The following is a 17077-nucleotide window of genomic DNA, read 5'->3' on the forward strand; positions in this document are numbered from 1 at the left end:
CGAGGAAACGTGAAGCTGTCACTTTTCGATGGTGATCGAGGAAATTACCTACTCAGCAACACCCCGGAGAGATAAACCTCATCTACCTATTTACGGATATACTCATCTCAGCTCAGCCCGGGAAAAGTGAACGCGTAGTCCACGAAACCCTTCAAGCAGTAAGTGCAATCGTCTCTTTGAATTGCTTCTCAGCGTCAATGAGGCTCTTTCAATTGCTCTCAATCTCCCCCATCTTACAACAAGACACATCATCCACATCCCTTCGCCCCTAAGCTCAGCCAGCCGTAAAACACATACCTGGGGTCATTGTACACTAGGGGCCCTGCGGCGAAAAGGACACCAGTCCAATTCCCACTCTTGGGGATTCGGATGCATGTCGGGCGGCGTGGTGCAGTGCAGCAAGCAGTAGCAGCAGCAGCTTGTCTTGTTGCAGCAGGCCCCCCGGACACTTTGCTTAGGTCCTCGAGAGGCTGAGGCAAAACCCGCCAATTGCTACTACTGTATCCCGTACTGGGCCACTGCCAGGCACGTCTGCTGAGAAGCCACCTGGTAACTTTTTTTTCGGCTGTCTCTCCTTGCCAAGCTGCCTGCATCTGAACACGACATCCGAGCCCAGGCCTGTCCGTCTTTCAACCGCGTGGTCGAAACGCCTCCTCAATCGCCTTTCTTCCCTCATCTCTTCCCTTTTTCCCCCTGCCTCTGCTTCACACCATCCACCTCGAGCATCGTCGCTCTCGCCCTTTCATCCCTAAACAGCCCATCAATTGTGCGCCCACATCTCCCTTGCGCACCCCTTCTCCATCTGTATGTCCCTGATCAGCATTTGCCTCCCAAAGGAGGTGGTGCCTCGGATCAACTCCTCCCGTTCGGAGCTCAACACAATTTGAACTTCATTGCTGACTTGACTGTCCCTCCCAAAGCTTCCAACCCTCTCCACGTCTTTCTCCATCAGGGAAGCATCGAAACAGACAACCGTGACCCTCAACGGCACCCTGAGATTGCGGCACTTGATCCGACAAGCTGTTGTCTTGCTGCACCACATCTCCTAATCGACACCATCCAACCACCCCTTAATATCTACCAACCGGCGCTGCTGCTGCCACTAAAACCGCAACAATGACGGCCTCAGACTTCTTGACTACCCAGACCGTGGGTGGCTACCTTGTCTGCTTCATGATCGCCGGTGGCTTCATCTACCACTATTCCAACAAGAACAAGCCTGCGCAGATTGCCAAGCAGGCAAAGGCCTACGTCGAACCCCGAAAGGATAACAACGCAAAGAAGCAGCGAAAGGCCGCCTTTGCTTCAAGCGCACAAAAGTCGACTGCAGAGGACAAGGCCTCATCAAGTGCAGTCGAGAGCAAATGGCTGAGCAATGACTCCAAGGAGGATGTTGATAACGCCGACTTTGCCAGGAGAATGGCCAGCATCAAGGAAGGCAAGAAGTTTGACGGCAAGTCTTCGGGAGACTCCAAGAAGAAGACCAAGTCCGTCAAGCAGTCCCGTGCCGCCGAGAAGAAGCCCGTCCAGGTTTCCGAAGAGAAGGAGCCCGCTCCCGCTCCCGCTCCCACTCCCGCTGTTGAGGCTGTCGAGACCGTCGAGGACGTTGAAGAAAGCTCCTCTGCCGCTTCCCCCGAGCTCACGCCGGTCGACCCCAGCGGTGTCAGCGACATGCTCGAGCCTTCCGCCGGCGGACCCTCGGTCCTTCGCCTGACGGGTACCGACAAGGAGAAGCCCAAGGCCAAGAACCAGAAGGTCCCCGAGAAGGCCGAGACCAAGAAGCAGCGCCAGAACCGCCAGAAGGCCGAGGCCAAGAAGGCGGCTCGCGAGGAGGAGGAGAAGGAGCGCAAGGTCAAGCTCGAGAAGCAGCGCCGTGCTGCTCGCGAGGCTGCCGGTATTCCTGCCAAGGACGGCTCTCAGTTCATGGCCAGTGTCAACGGCAGCCAGTCCGCCTGGACTGCCGGCTCCCCCAACGGCGCCTCCGCCAACGGTACTTCCCCAGCCGTCCAGCCTCTCGACACCTTCGAGGCCCCGGCCAACAACCGCACCGCCGCGCCCGCCGCCACCCCTCAGTCCTCCAACACCTGGATCTCGTCGCTTCCCTCGGAGGAGGAGCAGATCGAGCGCCTCAAGGAGGATGACGAGTGGAACACGGTTCCGGCCAAGTCGAAGAAGGCCAAGAAGGAGAACCGCACCCCTTCTCCTGAGCCTGCCAAGGCCGCCGCCGCTCCTGTTCAGTCTCGCCCCATTGCCCAAGCTGTCCAGAAGCCCGCGTCCAACGGCAAGACGGCGAAGCCTGTTCAGTCCAACTTTGGATCCTTCTCCGCCCTCAGCACCGAGGAGGAAGAGGAGTGGGATGTATAAGCGGCTTCGGGCATGTCGGACGTCATTCTCCAGGATATTCCGCCCTCAGACACGTGCTTCTAAATCGACATTACATCCTGTTCGCGCAGTCTGACCATCACCTGTTATTCTAACTGTAAAATACCTCTCTTCCTGGAGTGCGGAGCTACCACCAAAAAAAAAAACCTCATGCAACCCCTTTGGACGTCATGGAAGGACGCCAATCTCGGATCGATCGCGTTCCCGCGAGCCGGCGGCGTGGTCGAGGACTGGCACATGGCTTGCCATGGCGCACACCACATAAACACAAAAAAGATCTCAGCCACAGCACGAGGTCTGGAGTTGGGGGATAACATTGGCCAGCGGGCTGAGTGATTTGCACATGCTTTCTTTTTCTTTCCTTTCGACGTCGAGGTCGGCTCTTATTGATGGATGGGGGGAGAGCAGTGTGGTGAAGGTGGAGGGAGGGTGACGCAGGATCACGACGTCTAACGAGGAAGTCGGGTTTGGACTCGGGTGGAAACAAACAAAATGCAACCTTTCCTCGGGGCAGAATCGGTTGAATCGCATGGGAACGGCCATGCGGCGGCACCTTTGATCGTTGTTGCGTTTAGCGCAGAATCACGCTAGATACTTTCAATGGGTTTTCTTCTCCCACGACCTCCCGCGGGTTGCCGGCGGCGGCGGCGACTGTCTTTTTGATTGTTTTCGGACGTGCTTTTCTACCGGGGTGGTGCCGGCGCAAGTGGTAGCAAGAAATCTCCACGTTTTATGCCGCGTTGGCTCCATTGTTGTCGTCACGATCCGGACGGAGCAAAGGCAGCCCTCCTGGGGGCGCGCGTTGGGTCATGAACGCGGCCCTCTCTACTTGCGAGAGAGACCGGGGTGATCCGTCCAGCGGGATATGCGCGAGGTGACTCCGTCCGGTGTCATCCGGCCCCTCACCCATCCTCGTCTCCACCCGATCACCGTAACAAACTAGCTAGCCTACTCCGAGATCTTCCCTCGTGGTCCTGCGTTGGCAGAGAGACGACTCGGGATCGACAATGCCGACGGCCGTGAGTGGTGGGAAGGGGAGTGAAGGAATGGAAGGGCAGAGGAAAGGGGAGGGATGGTGTATCCGTACGGTGTTGTTGACCGCCTTGCGAGGGCGATGGGCCATGATCCGGTCCTAGACATGCATGCATGGCAGCCGGGTCTGGATCTGGGAACCCTGTGTTCATGGGTGTGTGGGACTGCAATGGCCTCGAGGGGATCGGGATGCGTTGGTCTTTTGGGGACTTGGGGGAGATCGGGGATCGGGGTCGGGGAGGTGGGAAGGGGAGCGATTTTCACATGCTGAAGTGCGTACGGAACGAAGCTCTAGAGCTGGGGAGAGAGGTTGCTATCACGGTGTGAGTGCGTGTGTGTGTGTGGCGTGGAAGTAATGCACGAGCTACTTGCTCCCTTGCATGCGTCTTCATACTTTTCACACAGTGAAACGGGTGTCCGAAGCTGTCGTCGTCGTCGGAAGTCACGAGGCACATGATTAGAGGGGGGAGGGGGGAGGTTGCCCAGCTAGATGTTGGCGATGGGGTCTTTGCGGCGTGTCCATCCAGCGAGATGGGAAGTTTGGGGGCCAACGGGAGGAGAAGGGGGAGGGGGTAGAACAATTTGATGCGAGCGGGACGGATAAAATGGATGATGGATGGTTCACGTCGTTCGGTTGGAGGTTGGAGCTGCGACGCGTGGGGTTGAATTGCGTGTGCAATCCATTCGTAAGGGGTGGGCGGGATGTGAAGTAGGCAAGCGGGTGACAAAAGAAGCCGGACTCCTGTGATAGAAAATATCTTTAAGTGCAGATAGTTGGAGAGGGAAAAGTACCGCCTATCAACGTTGGCCCCAAAACACCTGACTTGATCATTTTTTTTTAAAGAGTCCGGGGTTTTTTTTTTATCAACCGCCTGGTAGAGACGGTGGAGGGAGCTGACGATATTCGGAATGAGTAGGAAGCAGGACGATATCCATCGATGCATCAACGCATTGGCGGGGAGGGGAGGAGGAGGAGGAGGAGGGGGCCAAGCCAGGACGCCGAGGGCTCGGTGACTTTGGGAGGAGGGGCGGGGGGCGGAGCGCGTGGATGATGTGTTGACGTCGACAACCTGAAATTTCGCGCAGGAATCGACTGGGTAGGCGAGGTTCTGGTCATCTTGGCTGGAATATCTATGTTCTTGGGAGGGGCCACCTTTTGGGGAAGCCGGTGGGGAATTGTCGAAGCTGTCGTTTGTTCTCGGAGAGGCGGAGAAGGGGGGGGAGGGGGAGGAAGAGAGGGAGGAGCGATATCACGATCCCATAGGATCGACGGGGTCTCGTTTGTTCGTAGGCGACTACACCAGTACTGGTAGTTGACATAAACATATAGTTCTCACGTCACCGAAAATGGTGACTATAGTCGACCTCCCCCGGATACTCGAGGCGAGGTCGGCGGCAGGGCCACGACAGAGAGAGGTTGTTGTGCCCGGTCCTGTTGGTGATCCCTCTCGGCCTCAGGAGTACACTCGACCGGTGTGCGTGTTGATGGCAGCGAGACATGTAAGTGCCTGGGTGCCTCTCTCTTTCTCTCTCTCTCTCTCTCTCTCTCTTTCGCTATGCTGGACCTTTCCTGCAGAAAAGAAAACAAGGGTTGGGGTGAAAAGGTTGTGGCTGGATGGCGGGGGAGGGGGAAAGGAGGAGGAGTGGGATGGATGGATGTCAAATGGGTCACATCCGCGACTTCTTTCGGTGCTTTGTCCGCGGGGTTTTATTGGGAAGTTTGGCATGAGTGCTCTCGTCGAGGTTGGGCAATTCTGGGGTGTATTTCTTGCATAGTATCCGTTGTAGTCGTACCTTGGATGGGGAGGTAGTCAATGCTCCGTCATTGCTTCCCCCCTCTCCTCCCAGGTTCGTTCGGTTCGTCGTTCTATTTCTTCCTGCCTTTTTTCCTTCATCTTCTCCGGCACAGGAACCCGTGGCAGATCGACGGTAGATTGCCGCAGACTTCGGTTTCATCGTGCCGTCGCAGCGCGACCCAGCGACCAGGGAGGCTAAACACGTTGCGCGGTGTAACTTAACCATCATTTCCCCCCCTGCTCTATTTGCTTGCTGGTATCCCAGCTGATCGGCTTCCCAGGCGAGAGGGTGGGCGTGGTTCTCCGTAGGCGGCGGGCGTGGGAGGAGAAGGAGCCGGAGCCTGTTGGCCATCTCAGTGGGACTTGAGGGCGACTAGGGAGCGCTTTATCGATAGGCGTCCGTTGCCGAACGGTGATATTCCCTCCAGCAAGGGACCCTCGGCCACGCGCAGCAATGACGGGGCGAACATGCCAGCAAGGTTTGCGTTTGATCCGTCTGTCATTCAGCTGAGAAGCGTGCTGGGCAAATGAATGGCATCGAAGGCACGTCATCGGATCATCGAGCCATCGAGTCTCTGGCGGTGCATGGGCCGAGGAGTTCACGAAGCACGAGGGCGTCGCCGAGGCGACGTCTCTCAAGTCCTGTCCTGTGAATCCCATCTGGCGCGCGAAACGCTGAGGCGTTTGTAGTGCGGCCTGCTGGTCTAGTCTTGTCTGGTCTTGTCTCCGTCATCTGCCACGACTGAGACAAGGCAAGACAGAAAGACGGGCTATGGAAACGCGAACCGCAGCGCTATCCGGTCCGTCTGGTGACTTTTTTGCTAGATGGCTTAGCAGAGAGGGTTTAGACGCTGCCGCCACCAGGCGTCGGGTCGTCTGCCCACTAGGACAGGCGGTCACAGCGGGGGGGACACAGCGGGAGACGGAGCTCTGGTGGCCGTGAGACACTAACGGCCTCTGGCGGGGACTGACAGTTACCAACGGCGGAAATGGGAGAGCAAGGAGAATTTTCCTCTTCACTTTTTTCTTCTTCTTTTTCTTCTTTCTGTTTCTTTGTACAGTTTCGTCTCGACAGGCTCGTGCTTTTAGTCATTAGTCTCTGATATAGGTAGCCTTGGAGCACAGTCGCCCATACAAGTCGTACGTTGGATGACAAGTTAAGAGTGTCCAATGTCAAGTCAAATGATGGCCGGTGGATCGTCGACGCCATTCCGTCAAAGGCCTCCCGCGGCAGAGGCGCGACAAGAACATGCGGCGCAAATTGGCTGGGTTGCAGATTCACGGGTGCTCCTCCCTCCAACTTCATGCTCCATCTCTGCCCGGGCGGCATTGGCCGTTGGGTCGTCGTCGTCGGGCTCAGGGAGACGAGGATAGGGGGTTTGCGGTATATCGATAGAGTGCATGGCATGGCATTCAACTTCCAACACTGGTCAGATAGATCACTTTAGCAGTCGGAGGGGGTCGTGTTCAGTCGTCGAAGGTGGAGGGAGTAAAAGGGGACCTGGAGGGGCTTTGGGGGGGCATGTCCGAAGTACCGGGTACCTCTTTGACTATCCCACTTTGAACATTGCGCAAAGAGGAGGATGGATGGCAGACTGCCAGACTGCCACAATGCCAGTCGGGTCTTGGCCCATTGGCCCATTGGGATCTTCGGGCCACATGCTGTGTGCCCCGACCGGCGGATGCGGAGGAGACTTTAGCGAACATGAGGAGGATGGAGGCGTGCAGGAGAGGCTTTCCCTCGAGGTTTTGCAGTTGCAGCCCAGCCACAGACACCCCTGGTTGGGCTTGTGCGTTTGGCAGGACAAGAGGGACAGAAGATTCGAGCAAGTTGGGCCGGTGGAAACACTGGAAACACTGGAAACGTGCTGGACGAGGCATCACTGTGCATTGCAATGCAATGCACCCTCCTCTCGCCCACCTTGTCCTTCCCGCCAAGCCCCCCTCCGACTCCTGGACTCTGGACTCTGGAGACGGGAGGTCAGGTAACCTTGCCCAGCAGCTCAAGTCGCGACGGGTGGGACGCAATGCGCAGCGGACCAAACAGCGCTCAGCGCCCTCACGCCGTGATGCAGGCACGAGGCACAGAGCTGCCCCGGATTGGTGTTTCTTGGTACCTGGCGGTCCGGAGAGGGAAGGTGAGGCGGCGCGTTCGCCTGTCAGTTGCAGCATGGCTGACGCATCTTTTGCAGAGGTGTATCTGTCTGTCTGTGGTTGGAATGCATCGTTGTGTAGTAGGTAGGTATGCATGTATGCCAACAGAGTACGGATACTAATCAATGTACTGGATTCGTCCACACTGCCACAAGGTGCTCCGAATGAGACCAAGATTGCAAGAACATGTCCCTCAGGTCCTGCCCCCCTGCGTCGCACACATCTCAACCATTGGCGCATTTGGCTCTGATTGCACCGTATCTGGGAGTGAGTGAGCGAGCGAGCGAGTGAGTGCGTGCGTGAGTGCGTGAGTGCGTGCTGCTCGATCCATCGTCGGGGATGTCACGGTGTCGAAGACCCGTCGCCTAACCCGTGGAGGGGACCGCAATCTCTCGCCATCATCTAATGTACGGATAAAGTGGACGTGGTCACGGCTGGGGAATCAACAACAAAACACCACTGAGGGACCTGGAATGAGAGACGATCCAGGGACAATCCCAGGCTTGATTGAATAGGAGGCATTGGGCACTGGGCTCTGGGACAGGAAGCCAAAAGGCACCTGTGGAGAGAGAGAGAGAGAGAGAGAGACAGAGGGAACACCACTCAGGCACAAGAACCAACAAATGTACCTGGTACTTGTCTTCGATCCCTTTCTTTCCACTTTCAATCGTCGCCCCGTTGAGAATCCATAATTTTCCACGCCCCCGGTCCCACTCCTAAGAACACCCCCGCCAATCCATGCATGTCCACGCCTGTCGCTGCTGGTCCTCCAACCCACTTTCCCCTTCGTTTCGTTCCAATTGATTGATGAATGAGAGAGACTCTGAGGGAGGTGGCCAGCACTTTCATTGCGCAACCCTCCGCCTCCCCTTCTTACCAGGCGCAGACTCGTGCTATTCATCTTCATTTCCGCCTTTCGATTCCCCTTCTCGATTTGTTTTCTCCGCCTCAATCCCTCTTCCTTTTGTTCCCCTCCTCCTCCTTTCCCGTCCCTGTATCTCACTTCCAATCTCCCAGTCTCCCACCCCCCAAACCACCCGATATACCGCCAGCGGATCCATCGTCTTGCGGTAAAGAGATCCGAGTGTATTCAGACGCCAGCGCCTATTCGCTCACGCGACGCAAGCCTCCGACCCGTTATCATCGTCTTCAACCATCATCTGGTCCTCCAAAATTGCCAGACCAACCGAAACCAAACCAAACCAACCCGTCCGTCCGTCCGTCCGCGCCCGCCCATCCATCCTGCATCCCGCATCCCGAATGCCGCCCTTGCGCTACGGTCCCATCTCCCATTTCTCACACACTCTCTATCTCTCTCTCTTTCTCTGTATCGCGCTCACGGCCTCGCCTACACGCCCTGCTACTGCATAGTGTTGGACTTGGATAACACCGCATTGGACTGGTACTTGCACTGTTGGTGTACCGTGCTGCTCTTACACCCCTCGAAAACAGCACCGTCACTCAGCCTTGAAACCGCTCCCCTCGGCCAACACCAATTCTCGATACTCCCGGTACCCAGGGAGGTCGCACAGGCCGAGCCACTTTTAAAGCATTTGCGCCTCCGTACCGAAACTGTGTCTTGGGCCCTGCGCCGGTGATTCACTTCAATGGCGCTTTAAGCTTCCCCTCTGGCGCTGGCACGCGGTCCTTTCCTCTCCCTAAGCATCTCATCTCAGGTTCTTAGGCCGCTTTATCCTATCTACCTCAGGGTACCGTTAACATCCGCATTGCCTGCTCGAACTATACTTTCCCCGTGGTTCCTGTCACTTTTCTTTTCCCACGTTGACATTTGTCTCCCTCGCGAACCATTCGACACCACGGCGGAAACACACCCCGTCTATATTACCCCCATCCAACGACCAACACCACTTACCTCACGAACCCCCCCGATCTGAGCTCTGCCTTCCATGTATACGTGGGCCTCCAGACACCGACTACACTCTAGACCTTCTCCCCGCGCCGGGGTTACGGCCCTTCCGCAAACATGTCTTTACCAGTCGCCATTCAGTCGGCCATATTCTACTACCTCGCTTGTACGCCATGTAACGAGATGAAGGCCTTCCGGAAGGCCAAGAAGAAGGCCAAGGAAGACCGAGAGATCAAGAGGAAGATCGAGATGGAGCAGCCAGGGCTCTACCGCCATCCGGATCCCTTCCACACCAACCCCTTCTGGGCCGAGGAGATGGCTGCTGGCCCCCACCTACCCAAGAAGTCGGTAGGCAAGAACCCGAGCCAGAGAGGACTGGCGAGTGCCGGCAGGACGAGCACCGCCGCAAGTTTTGGACACGCCAGCACCGTCGCCGAGAGCACCATTCCCGCTACACCGACCACAAGCGCCGAGACTGCCCGGAAGCTCTCTGGCGATGCTTGGGACAGGGCCCTGTACCAGCGAGAGGACGAGGAGTTGTGGGGCCATAATCTGACCGGGATGGGCCACAAGCTCATGGACAACATCGCCAAGGCAGGAAACACAGCGGGCCGCTACGTCGAGGAGAAGCTGGGACTCGAGAAGCCCGTCACGGACGAGGACCGCGAGAACTTTTACCGTACGCCGAGAAACCCCCCCGTCAACGAATACCATCCGCCCATCGTAGGGAGCAAACCCTCTCGCCCGGACGCCCTCAAGTGGATGCTGCAACCGCCTCCGCCGGCCAAACTTATGGAGGGTCGCGTTCCCGTTGCTCGCACCGGGAGTACTAGCACTGTCGGGAGCAGGAGGACGATGGCATCCGAAGAGCCTCCCCTGGACAGATTAGTCCGCGAAAAGGCGCTCAGGAAGAGGCTACGGCAAGGGGAGAAGCCCCGCCTAGAAGAAACCCCTTCGGAGTCGGAATTGATTGACTCGCTCATCGGCGGACGATCCCGGAGGACCACCGTTTCGAGCAGGGGCATGTCCACTCGCAGCCGAAGTCTCTCACTCGAGTCTGAAGTATCTTCGGACGGCGAACTGGTGGAACGGCGGCGAATCGCCCGTGCCAGGCGCGTTCCCATGACCCCCGAGGAGACTTCTTCGGATGAGGACGACTTTGTCCAGCAGCGCACCTGGGACTCGCTAGGAAAGTCAAGTCCTCAACGGCGGCCCAAGCTGGAAACGATTCGTAGCTCTCGTTCCACCACCAGACAGGCATTGAAGGCACGGCCAAACGGCACCAAGCCCGATACCGCGTACAAAGATAACTCTGACATCACACCCAAAGCGTCGGCCAACCCTATTATCGCCCTTAAAGTCGACGAAAACACACCAACCACTGTCACCACTCCCATGGCGGTATCATGACGTCCTTAAAATCTTAGACGAATGAACGGGTCTTAGCAGCGCCCAGGGGGTTTCCCCCTCCATCTTCTTCGGGCCCCCTTTTCTTTTCTTGGGATCATCAACTACATTACTACTCCTGGGGAGGCATAGCGTTCAGGGCTGGAGCATTTGCATTACTAGGACAGGGAAACGGCATCGGCGTTAAGAGATGTGTGCAATAGCAGAAAGCACACGGAATTTGGGCATCTAAAAGATTCTTGGCTTGACGTTTATACAAGGGCAACAACATATGGCCCTCCTTTTCATTCTTCGTTTCTCTAGCTCCTACACACTTGGCGACGCACAGAGTTGCGATGAAGCTTTTATCTCTTTTTCTTTTCTTTTTTGCTTCTTCTCTTTTGTCATGGCATAGCTAGCAAGCAACAGCAGGAATATGAGGGTATATTTTCCTCTTCCCTGAAACCTTTTTTGTCCACTTTTCTTAGTATCCCCGCATCCAAAGCCAACGAACGCCTCGTTGATCGTGAAACGCGCCTGACGCACCCTGTGTCCTCCACTACAAGTGCATACCACCATCATTGTCGTCGTCGCCGCCGCCGTCGCCAAGTCCCCTCATCCGCTCCTCCATGGCACGGCGCAGCTCATCGTCCGACAAGCGACCGCCCGTACCGTTGGTTTGCGGCGCAGGCTGGGCGGGTGTGGTATCCAGGTGGATCTCGCCGTTGCGTATCGTGCCCATCTGGAATGTGCCATCCAGCCAGGCGGGGTGTTGTGAAGCTGCTGTCGTTGTTGTCGTGCTGGACTCGTTCGCTGCCTGCGCGCTCTGTCCCGCGATCCTCTCCTCTTCCGCCCTCGCGGCACCAAGACCATTCGTCGTCGTCGCCGTCGTCGTTCCATTCACGCCATTCGCGGCACCAGCCTGCTGTTCCGACTCGACCTCCTCCTTGCTCCGGAACTCGTTCCAAGAGTGACCGCGGCCCTCGACCTCTTCGCGGATAATCTGCACACGCTCCTCCATGCGAGCGATGACAACGTCGTTTTCGCGGATGGCCTCGACGCAGTCCGGGTCGGGCCGGCCGAGGGAGGCATCGGCGGCGTCAAGGGTCGTCGCGGCGCCCTCGGCATAGGGCTTCAGCTGGGCGTTGGAGTACTGCAGGTGCAGGATCGAGTTGCGTATCTCGAGGGCCTTGAGGTGCAGCGTCGCGAGCGAGAGGTCGCGCACGGCTTCGGCGAAGCGGGCGGGGGATATCGGGTGGGTGTCTGCCGACATGGTTGTGGCTGTGCTGGTTTTCTGCTGAGTTGGCGTTTAAAGTTTTTGCTTTACGACGAGCTGGACGAGGAGCTTGCGTCGTCGAGGTTTGGCTTTGCGGAATTTCTGGCCGAAGAGGGGGACGCAACAGGCTCGGGAATCGTTGCTTAGATATTGACGATGGATGGATTTGGGGGAAACGAAGCGAGCTAGAACGAGGCGGGCGCGAGTGCGGGCGCGTCGTTTGGTAGGGAAGGCGTGTGATGACGACGATGATGCCGTGGTGCAGTCGCGCAAAGGGGGTCGGGCTCCGTCTCTCTTGATAGGCAAGGTACCTAGGAGGTAGATATGGGAAGAAGAAGTCGGATGATAGCGGCTGTCGCTAGGCAGGTGTGATGCGACGTCACTGTAGGTAGCTTTTCCTGCCTGTCAGCTGTTTCTGTTTCCAGCTGTTTGAACTTGAGCGCGGGGTGGAAGGTGCAGTGGAAGGTTCCGGCAGGCGGGGGGTTCCTGACCGGGGGGGTTGGACCAACCAACCGATGAGGAGAAGGCTTCTTATTTTAACGATTTACCCCCTCCCCCCCCCCCCTGAGCTGAGCCCCCATTCCGCTTTCCTTATCGATTGCTTGCCTAACTGAGCAGTTCCACTAAAGCCACACCCTGGCGTGTTCTGCACGGATTCAGCCGCCTGCCGACCGAACGTCGCGGTCCCGATTCCGCGGGTCAAGATCAAATCGAGCCAAAGAATTTCCGGCTCCATGACATACCACCACGACCTTTGGCATCAAAACCGACGACGACGACACGTTGTTCTGAGGGACGATACTGCTGCCAAGACCAAAGGCACACGCCGCCTTTCTCTTACCCAAGGGTAACACTTGTCTCGGCCGGACCCGGCGCATTGATGAGTTTACAGCTTTCAGTGCGCTGCGACATCCCGGTTTCCGGCTCCAGGAGCCATGAACGCCTCACTCGGCCTCGTCCCCTCGCGATCCCTCCTCCACCTGGGTCTGCGCGTTGCCAGCCGCCACGCCGCGACCACCAGCTGTAGTTCCCCCCTGGCTACCGCCTCACGACTTCTTTCAACAAGCGCATCCCTCCGCAGACCCGTCTCTAGCAGACCGTACTCGCCATGGTCGTCGACACTCCATCGAATCCAATGGCCCTCCCCGGGTCTCGCCGCGACGGGTGACCTCCCAGCAACAACACGGAGATGGATCTCTTCCACGCCGCGCAAGCCCGAACCCACAAACGAGCCCATACTCCGAGACTACGTCGATCTCCCGCTGGACTACAAGGACAAAGACGGCCTGCGCTTCCGAGCCAAAGACCTCTCGGCCGCCGAGGTGAGAGCCGTTTTCGGCCCTTCCCTCAAGCCCGCCGCCGCGAACCGCCTCCTGCGTATTATGCAGGGCCGCCGCGTCGCCGGAACCCTCGACGATCCGGCCTTTGACGTGAACACGGCCGACTTTACACCGCAGCAGCGCGACGCCGCCCTCGCCTACCTCCGCAAGCTCGTCCCCGTCGACGAGGTCCTCAACGCCGGCCTGCGGGCCGAGGATGAACTCGCCCTGCTGGAGAAAGAACTCGAAAAGGGCGTCGACGGAGAAGCCTCAGATGCGAAGATGCCATCTCTCGAGAACGAGACCACCGAAACGGCGAGCGAAAAGGTCTACACGGCGGACCCGGTATACGGCTACAGCGCCTTCGACGCCATCCGCGCCAAGAACCAGGCCAGGGCCGCCGAGGAAGAGAGGCGCCTTGCCGAGGAGGAGGCCGAGCGCCAGAGGAACAACCCGAACGCCGGCCCCCCTGCGCCGCTGTCCCTCAGCCGCCCGCCGATGAGCGCGCGTATGCAGAAGTGGACCGAGCAGGCGAGTTCCGATCTCGCAGCGCCGCCGCAGTTGTCGCTCGCCGAGCGCCTGCTGCCCTCGGCCGCCGTTGTCCTGCTGCTGGTCGGCATGCTCGCTGCCTTTGCCGCGGTCTACACGCCGCCTCGCGACGTCGACCGGCTGTACCCCGAAGTGTCGGCGTCGACGGCGACGGTCGGCGCGCTGATTGGGCTGAACGCGCTCGTGGCGCTCGCATGGCGCGTGCCGCCGCTGTGGAAGTTCCTGAACCGGTACTTCGTGCTGGTGCATGGCATGCCGCGCGCCGTGACCATGGTCACGGCCAGCTTCTCGCACTCGTCGCTCGGCCACCTTGCGGCCAACATGGTGGCGCTGTGGTTCACGGGTACAGCGCTACACGAGGAGGTCGGCCGCGCCGGCTTCCTGGCCATCTATCTCGGCTCGGGTGCTGTCGGTATGCTCGGCAGCCTGGTGGCTTACACGCTACGGGGCATGCTGACCGTGTCGACCGTCGGCGCGTCGGGCTCCGTGTTCGGCGTCGCGACGGCCTTCTTCTGGACACACCGCTTCGACTCGTTCAAGATGTTCGACCTGCCACCGGACCCGATGAACGGCCCGCAGGGGCTGGGCTTCATCGCGCTGATCCTGGGCTTCCACGTCTACGCCTTCCTGCGGCGGGGCCCGCAGACCATCGACCTGCCGTCCCACCTCTTCGGCATGCTTGCGGGCGCCGTGGGCGTCGAGCTCTTCAAGAAGAGGGAGGCGCCGAGGGATGACGGGTTGGAGAGGATGGAGGAGGCTTCGTCAGGGACGCCCCGCGACAAGTGGGTGACGGTGGTTCCTAAGCCGACTAGCACCTGAAGAACTATGTGGTTTTTCTTTTTTAAATCTCAATCTCTGCGGAGATAATGTACAATACAGTGAGTTGTGCGAAGAAGACCGGCCGCGGGGGGGGGGGATGTAGTGCCCAGACTCGGGTCTTGGGAGGGGGTCGTGTGTATCAGACGATTTTGTATTCTATATCCGGCGTTTGTGTACAGACGCCGCTTCTACATCACTGAAGAATTCAGAAGTCACCCTGAGAACCCCTCCAGTCCCCCCACCTACATGCCGGGCATTAGCGTTTGGTTGCAGAGCTCGGTACATGCCGCGAAGGATGCTTGATCATGACTTCCGCGCCGTGCTCTAGTTTAGTATGGCTTGACCTTGAGTGCCGACGCAAGAGCAGAGTTGTCGAAAAGCCCTTGGAGGAGCATCTCTCCCTCATACTGCGGCAATGACGCCGCTCTATGCACATAACTGCGAACTACACCATCTGACCTCTTAGTCCGGTCAAGGCCAGTACTTCCCTTACCGTAAACCTCGCCTCGTCCAGTCCATGAAGCGAGACATCTTTCCTCTGCTGTGTCTCTCCAGACTGATACTGACGCTGTTCGGCCGTCCCAGGCCCCCCAGTTGCCCAGCTTCCGCATCGTATTCGACATTGCGGGAACCGGGACTCGGGTTTCTAAGACAAACATCGCACCCAGACGGCATTCACTCTGAGCAGGCAGTCCGAATGGGTGCGGGTACCGACGCCTGCTCGACGGCTCTGGGCTGAAACAGAGACTTCAGATATCGTGCTGCGTATGTGACGTCCACCTGAGGCGTATCCCGTAGGGGAAAGGGGGCGAGTGGGTGCGTTCAAGCAGCAGGGCATCCTCGGCTATTCTTTCGATACCATGGACGTCTACTTTGAACCCCCAGCTCAACATCCTGTTCACGAGATCACGACACGCAGATGACTCAGCACCCGGGCTCGCAAAGAGGGTGATTGATGGAGTTTCTTACTCCCTGGTATTCCAGGTCGCCGCCGCCCCTAGCATCGGTGGAAAGCCACACACTCGTCCTAGAGACAGCAACGGTATGGAAAAAGGGGCCACGACCACTTAATTCGTACCAGTGGCCAAGCCGAAGGAGAAGCCTTGGACACACCCTCTGGCCGAGACTCATCGTAGCTGGTTTGTCGGACACATACCAGTAGAGGTTAACGTAGTGCACTATCTACGACGACGGCGAAGCGCGCCATGGCCAACACACCCGCATCTCCTTGGCTGTTATTATACCTCAAGACCAAACTGGCACTCGGCCCGGCTCATCGGACGGGACGAACAACGGAAGCCCCATCGGCGAGGGTTGGCGGCAACTCGTATTGGCGGCTTCGGTCTAGGTTCGCTCGGTCGACATCATCTCACACGCAAGAAATAAGACGCACGAGGAAAGGAGATCAGAACGTAGACACTAACCGTTATTCGGTGTTTATATAATTTCGGGACGACTGGTCGGTCTCCTCAATGACGTGGGGGAATGGTGTTCGGCCACCTACTTTTGTCTCCTCGGCATGTCCTGAGACCTACAAGTGTCACTCTTTAGGCCCAGGCAACGTTCATATGCCATAGACTCAGCAAAGCAATCCGAATGCAAAGACCTAGATGCAGCGTTGATGACTGATGTCCCGAGTCCAAGGGGCGTCGTCTCGAGGGGTCGTCTCGAGCACCGCCGTCTCCTATGCCATTTCATCCCACGCGCTAGGCTCGAGATGAGTCGACATTCCGTCCATCCCGCGGAGTCAAGACTACGGAAGATGGCTTGGCTTGTTAAATCAATTTGCGTACTCCGCGGCCGCTATTCACCACCCCCGCCTCCCCGGAACCTACAGAACGTGGCCGGCGTCGAGATCCGTCACGGGATCTTTCCAAGACAGCCTCGGGCGATCCTCGATCCGCAGCTTCTGATCAAAGTGGCTCGGTCGCTGGCTCCATCACGCCGCAAGTTCGTGCTGAGCCTGGCCCCTGTGGACGGCGGCAAGGGAGACAAGTTCTTTATCCTGAACGATGGAAATTTGGCTGTGAGATCCGGTCTAAATCACCATGGAGCCGAAGGGAGAACCGTGGATTTACTATGCTACCTATCTACTGGATAACTGCAACTCGTGTAGGTTTTGCCGGCAATATATTTGCGGTTACAGGCAGCTTTGGGGGGGTACGGAGGGGATCCGAGGTGCCTCTATCACGAATCAAAGATCGTGAAGGAAAGCAGGTGGCACTCGCAAAGATAAGCCTCTTATCCGGTTGTTACTTGGACAGTTGCATTCTGTACCTAGTCGATGAGTGCCTCGTACCGACACTGTGGACTCTATGTAAAGCCAGCATGGTCACACGGGCGATGTTCCAGTGGGTTGGCATGGCGCAAGAAGATGAGGCTAGCTTGGGAGGGCCCAAAACCTGAAACTTCTTTGCCGACATCATCGGGCGTCCCACGTTGGACTGACGTCTCTATGCCGTGAGACGGTGGCATGGTAGTATACGGTCGGTCTCCC

At 57.9% G+C, this 17077-nt stretch overlaps 6 protein-coding genes across 6 annotated transcripts; 4 read left to right on the top strand and 2 right to left on the bottom strand.

Annotated features, from left to right (window-relative positions):
* The first annotated feature begins 593 nt into the window (after positions 1–593).
* On the top strand, positions 594–2987 carry CDEST_03166 (uncharacterized protein). Its single transcript, XM_062919325.1, has 2 exons — positions 594–804; positions 921–2987. The coding sequence occupies exon 2, from the start codon at positions 1117–1119 to the stop codon at positions 2362–2364; it is 1248 nt and encodes a 415-aa protein (XP_062775376.1). The 5' UTR covers positions 594–804; positions 921–1116; the 3' UTR covers positions 2365–2987.
* Positions 2988–6424: 3437 nt separating this feature from the next.
* On the bottom strand, positions 6425–6852 carry CDEST_03167 (uncharacterized protein; the record flags this gene model as incomplete). The annotated part of the gene is made up of 2 exons (XM_062919326.1): positions 6425–6627; positions 6753–6852. 2 exons carry the CDS (start codon positions 6850–6852, stop codon positions 6425–6427), a joined length of 303 nt encoding a protein of 100 aa, XP_062775377.1.
* Positions 6853–8148: 1296 nt separating this feature from the next.
* On the top strand, positions 8149–11174 carry CDEST_03168 (uncharacterized protein). The gene has a single exon (XM_062919327.1). It carries the CDS (start codon positions 9349–9351, stop codon positions 10639–10641), a length of 1293 nt encoding a protein of 430 aa, XP_062775378.1. The 5' UTR covers positions 8149–9348; the 3' UTR covers positions 10642–11174.
* A 1-nt stretch (position 11175) lies between these two features.
* CDEST_03169 (Putative translation machinery-associated protein) lies at positions 11176–12376 on the bottom strand. Its single transcript, XM_062919328.1, has one exon. The coding sequence runs from the start codon at positions 11888–11890 to the stop codon at positions 11177–11179; it is 714 nt and encodes a 237-aa protein (XP_062775379.1). The 5' UTR covers positions 11891–12376; the 3' UTR covers position 11176.
* Positions 12377–12628: 252 nt separating this feature from the next.
* CDEST_03170 (Putative peptidase S54, rhomboid domain, Rhomboid-like superfamily) lies at positions 12629–14660 on the top strand. The gene has a single exon (XM_062919329.1). The coding sequence runs from the start codon at positions 12829–12831 to the stop codon at positions 14578–14580; it is 1752 nt and encodes a 583-aa protein (XP_062775380.1). The 5' UTR covers positions 12629–12828; the 3' UTR covers positions 14581–14660.
* A 397-nt stretch (positions 14661–15057) lies between these two features.
* CDEST_03171 (uncharacterized protein) lies at positions 15058–15342 on the top strand. The gene has a single exon (XM_062919330.1). It carries the CDS (start codon positions 15098–15100, stop codon positions 15317–15319), a length of 222 nt encoding a protein of 73 aa, XP_062775381.1. The 5' UTR covers positions 15058–15097; the 3' UTR covers positions 15320–15342.
* The last annotated feature ends 1735 nt before the right edge of the window (positions 15343–17077 follow it).

Source organism: Colletotrichum destructivum, chromosome 2 (assembly GCF_034447905.1).
Source record: "Colletotrichum destructivum chromosome 2, complete sequence".
In the NCBI taxonomy this organism is placed as follows: Eukaryota; Fungi; Ascomycota; class Sordariomycetes; order Glomerellales; family Glomerellaceae; genus Colletotrichum; species Colletotrichum destructivum.